The 5,654-nt window shown below is 43.7% G+C and overlaps 1 protein-coding gene across 1 annotated transcript; it reads right to left on the bottom strand.

The window, feature by feature from the left end:
* Positions 1–1,896: 1,896 nt before the first annotated feature.
* LOC125516272 (F-box protein At5g03970-like) lies at positions 1,897–5,260 on the bottom strand. Its single transcript, XM_048681748.1, has 2 exons — positions 4,096–5,260; positions 1,897–2,127 (listed from the first exon to the last, which is right to left on the bottom strand). The coding sequence occupies exons 1-2, from the start codon at positions 5,240–5,242 to the stop codon at positions 2,120–2,122; spliced, it is 1,155 nt and encodes a 384-aa protein (XP_048537705.1). The 5' UTR covers positions 5,243–5,260; the 3' UTR covers positions 1,897–2,119.
* Positions 5,261–5,654: the final 394 nt, after the last annotated feature.

Here is a 5,654-nt window from a genome sequence, read left to right on the forward strand (position 1 = left end):
TGTGCCGCTATTATGATTTGGCATAGCCCACTATTTAAAATTACGCAACCAAGTTGGGCTCCTTGATGTACAAAGCTTTGAATGGAGAAAAGTTGAGCGAGGGGATGTGAGTGGAGTTATACAAGAATCTATAGTCGGAAGCCACTTACATCACCATTGCCCGGGGCAATCATTGATGGTACATCTTCAAGCATTAGTTGACGTGCTCACTTGAGCCATCAGTTTGTGTGTGATACACCGTCATCTAAAATTGAGCTTGGTACACGCCGCCTCAAGGAGGGAGCGCCACATCACTCTCGTGAAGATATGGTCACGGTCCGAAGACGATGGTATGAGGAACATCGTGAAGCTTGATGTGCCTTGATTACTTGGGCAACGGTGAAGGGGTGTCGGAGGAGCACAAAGTGTGTGTACTTGGTCAAACGGTTAACCACCACCACGATGATGTCTTAGCCCTCAGACGAAATCCATGGTCAAGTCTTGTCCTGACTCGGTTTTTTTTTTTTTGAGGGGCAGTGGGTATCGACAAGTGGTTGGAGGAGGCCCGGCATCTTCATGTGCTCGTGTTTAGCCTGCGGCAAACTTCTTCAACCGCCCGCTAGAAGACGGAAAAAAATTATATGAGACCAGGTCTCACGATTAGCAGGTGAGACCCGTCCTGATGGATGACACATGACATTCACAAATCACAAAGATGCTTTGTGATTTGTGAATGCCACATGTCATCCATCAGGATGGGTCTCGCGTGAGACTTGGTCTCATAGGCTACAGTGTTACAGGATCTCATAGATAAGTTTCTTTGTTTTTGCATTGTCACACGTAAAACACAGCGAAGCTTTAATTTCCTTTGACAGGGCTCCTGATAATGGCGAAAGATCGAAAGCCTGGTAGGTGATAGGCTTGCTTCAGCATCAAGTGCAGAGCCAACTCCCCGAAGAACATCAAAGGGAGCCGACTCCCTGAAGATCGTGACATCAAACAGGAAAGAACTCATCGTTTCACTTTCAGAGAGATTTGTACTCCAATGCATGCACAGAAATACAAGAGGCCACACCTATCCTCTGTGCTGATGTGAAAGAAAACAAAATGCAATTCTGATACAGTGCGACTTATATGCAATTCTGAAGGTTGTTGTCTGTTTACTGAACTCTGTCTACCAAAAGAGATGCGGATGGAAAAATCGGTCGGGTTCTTCCAAGCAACCTACAACCCTGCCGCTTTTCGCTATCCAAAAAAGGAACCTACAACCTTCTGGATGTAACTCTGAAATAATTCATGGCAGAGTAGATTGCAGAGAGAAACTTTAATTACGCATCATGAGCAGCAAACAATAAATCAATGGAGCTCCGTGTCGTGGGCCTTCTGGTAACAAAAATGGGATCCGTGTTAGACCTTTGAACCTGAGCATTGATAGTTGTGGATGACACTTAGGAGAGTTGGGACAATTTTCGTTGGTTTATTTCTCACTCAATGCCATGCCAACCTGAGGGGTTAGGGATACATACTTATAGGTTGCTAGCCAGCCAAGCATATGCTAAGATGCTGCTAAGATGCTAGTCTAAGATGTCAGTCTAAGATGCCAGTCTAAGATGCTATCCTAACTGCCAATCCTTGATAGTCCGGAACTCTATCCTAACTGCCACAAGGACCATGTGCTGCAGCCCCACAACGATCCTAGTATACAGACTTATCCATCAATCCGGACACCTTCATGATGATAAAAAATAGGGTTTATCTAATACAATAGTAGCAACATGGGGCATAACATCAGCAGGGATATAGAAACCTGAAAACTCTACCTGGCACAACACAAGACTGACAGTAGAGCTTGCCTGATCGTGCCTACTTCAGCGGCATCAAGCAAATGAACCGCAAGAGTGACAGACATGACAACACTAATTATTAATCCAAGCAAGTAACCGTGTCCTCATACAGAACATAGATAATAGGCACGTAGTTTGCAAACGAAGCGATTAGCTCCTACTAGTCATACAACTTCACACCTGACCAGTACAGAGGGCCAAATTCTGGGTGTAGCACACGCCCATGAACAGCATACAAAACGGAAGAACCTACAGCACACAATCAATTTCTGCATCTTGGCCACCGGAATGTAACCCTAGATACCTGCGGAGCAACCAATTTCATCAGTCAAAGTTAAAGTTGTGTATCTCAATACATTCATAGAAAAAAGTTGAAGTTATGTATCTCAACTTATGTACGACTCAAACAGTAAACACTAACTTCACTTTTTTCTATGAAACCAACAATAGAAACAGAGAACCGCTACAGGAGAATAGTTCATTTTTGCCACCACACCTTCAACTCTTATTATTAGCATATATTCTCAAGTTTTTGGCTACATCTGTTATTCTGTTCTCAATAGAGGCAAATAAAATAAATAAACTGTGGCTCAAATAACTCCAGGGAAATACTGGTCATCCCAGCTTATTGAATCACTTGAAATATTCATTTTTTATCATGGGCACGTAAGGGGCTCATGGGGTAACCGGGTAACAAACCCGAACAGTCCGGTTTATAGCTTATAGACATACTTTTCAGAAATGTATGTGCTAGCAAGTCGCTCACAAACCAAATTTAATTGAACTCATGTAGTAGAAGCCTCAACTAAGGGATCGTGCACCGTCTTATTAATAGAAACATTTCATTCGGCCAAATATAGATGCACTGCTCTTTCTTCACAACAACAAAAGCAATGCTTTGACCACTAGTTTTACTGATAACATTAATATGTTAGTAAAAGTATACAACTTGTGGCAAAAGCAGTGTTTACGGTGAATCTAGTCATGCCATTTCGACCATATGTTTATAAGAAAAGTCTTGAACATCTAAAGTGACCAAAAGTGCAGAAAATAGACTACCCGCAAAGCATTGATACATATAGTTTGGACCAGACAAATCATGTTAGGGGATAATGGCAGTTGGCAGATTACATATGCAAATTAGATAGGCACTGAGAGATATGCTGAGAATAATATTTAAGCAAACTGCCTTACACTAATAATCATCCATAAAACTGCAATAAATTGAGCAAAAAGATAAATAGAAATACAAAAATTAATGAAAGCATACTCTTCGAGTATTATGACAAACAACATTAGGAAAAGATAAGCAAAACTACACCAATTCTAAAATTTATAGAATATTCAAGGAACAGTATAAAAAGATGAATGTTGTAGAAATGAAGAACATGTACACTCAGACCATTAGCTGGTCAGAAGAGTAAGTTATCCAGAATTATAAGCCCATTCCATGCCATATCAGAAAAAATAAAAACATAATCATATTAAGAAATCCAAGCAGATTAGTGAAATAAACAAATAAAATATTTTTCCTATGTACAAATGCACTTGGTACTCTCAGTAGGACTCTTCTAAAAATGGTAGATGAGTAAATATTCTTAAATTCCAGAAGTTCATCATTACAAACTTAATATTAGCACAATTACAGAGATAATAAATACTGAATGAAAGAAATAGAACTAGCTTTAAACTTCAACATGTACCTATTGAGTTCACTATATTTTTCATGTAGTCATCTTCAACTTCCCACTATTGAGTATTGAGAAAAAACTGCCTTCTAAAACTACTACTGTATTATATAATATTTGCATATGTGAATAGGCATACGACAACCAGATTTATTTCAATGCTACACAAAGAATTTGCTAATCTTGATCTTTATTGTTTTATTGTATGGATATTCACATAATAAACTGATGAAGCCAGTTTGCTAGCTCTAACTTGATTACAGATATGGAACTCAGAATAGACCAATTGCAGCCCAACGCCTGGCTACAGAACACATATAAAATTATACACCACTAAAGGATTTTTTTCCTACACATCATAATCATTAAACACCACACAAGAATCAGAATAGAAACCGTACAGAAAAAATTCGCTATATGTTGAAGAGGGCATCAAGCAGCAAAAGAAACAATTGCTATGACACTACTTGAAATTGCTAACTTAAAACAAAAGGATGTGAACCATATATGCCATCAACCAACTATAAAAAACTAACCTGGTTTTATTACAACCAATATATATATATATGTAAGGCATGCTTTACCTGCAGCGTAGACACTTTCAAATGGATGATAATGAAAAAGGGGGTAGGCTCCAGGAAGTTTATTGAACTGCAATGACTCAAGATGGACTGTAAAGAGGATGTGATGTGTCCATACGAACACCACATTATTTTCCCCCATGGGCCCTTGTATTATTATGTCATTCTCCTCCGAATTCAGAGAAAGTAGCTTGTCCAGTTCAATGGTTCTTCCAAGACCCCATGAAGCAACACCATCACAATCAGTCTTCCTCTTCCATAACTGGATGCTGCGGTCTGTCTGGAGGAGTAAACCAAGGCCACCACCCTCTGCGCGCATAATCGAGAATAGGCAATGGCCGTCTTCAAGGATATGCACTGGCAACCGTATGACAGCTAGGCTTTGCTTCTCCAAATCAAACTCAAGAATTCCGGTAAAATTCCCAGCAAGCCTCCAGTAAAGGGAATCCCCAATCAGCACGGCAGGCTTGTAAGTAGAAACGAAGGTGCCAACATTACTCATTGGAACGCGAGATGGAAGCTGTGTTGAGACGAGTTCACCCCATGCGCCAGCCTCTGAGGAGTAAACGCAGGCAAGCGCTCGTCTGTGTTGCTTGTCATCATTGTCTGCCACTGTCAACGCCACTTGGAAGTGTTGGGCATCGTCTCCAGCAGCACGAAGCACCGCCCCGTTGATCGGTGTCTTCTCTGCATGTATCGCAACCCCCGGGGGCACGTCAAGGCGGTGCTGGTCGCCGATGACGGGGTCCCACACCAGGATCTGGTTCTTAGGTTTGTTGAAGACGAGTACCAGGCCATGGCGGCATCCAAGGGACATGAACCGGTCGCCGTCGCCGTCGCCGCGCTGCAAGGAGAAACGGCCGGGGGAGACACGATCCGGGGCGTCGAGAGCAGGTAGGAAGGGCAGGTCTTCATTTCTGACGAAGAAACCGAGTAGGGGTGGGTCGCGGCGGTGGTGGATGCGGAAGCGGCGGGAGAAGCCTGGGTCGGAGAGGAGGAGGCGCCAGCGCCTGCAGACGGCGGAGGCGCGGGGGAGGGAGGAGGGCTGCGGAGGCAGGCGGAGGAGGATCTCGCGGAGCAGGTCGTCGTCGCCCAGTGGCCTGACCGCCGGCGAGCAGGGGTGGCGGCGGCGGCGGCTAGACCTAGGCATCTCGCCCTCCTCACTGCTCGTGCGGGATGTGGACCATACCTGGACGCGAGCCGAGCTGAGCCGAGCTCGGGCCGAGCCAGCCATTAGCTCGCCCAGCACGAGCCAAGCCAGCCCGAGCTAACTGCTTAGGCGAGCCTAAGTAGCAGGCTCGACCCGAGCTGTGTGCTTGCTCGGTCCAACTCGGCAGCTCGTGTGCACTGCACATCAGCGTGCAGACTACTCCCTCTCTTTCTAATATAGTAGTATTTATATGTGCTAAGTGCTAACTTTGACAGCAAATACACCCAAGTGCTAACTTTGGACAGCATCAACACTGAAAGCCTGAAACTTTGACAGCATGTACACCCAAGTTTGGACAGCATTAACACTGAATGTCTGAAACTATTGACAGAAAAATACACACAGGTTTGGA

Source organism: Triticum urartu, chromosome 6 (genome assembly GCF_003073215.2).
Source record: "Triticum urartu cultivar G1812 chromosome 6, Tu2.1, whole genome shotgun sequence".
NCBI classification, from domain to species: domain Eukaryota; kingdom Viridiplantae; phylum Streptophyta; class Magnoliopsida; order Poales; family Poaceae; genus Triticum; species Triticum urartu.

What these genes read in the sequence shown, in the direction of transcription:
- LOC125516272 (XM_048681748.1), bottom strand. Translation starts at nt 5,242, where the DNA reads ATGCCTAGGTCTAGCCGCCGCCGCCGCCACCCCTGCTCGCCGGCGGTC.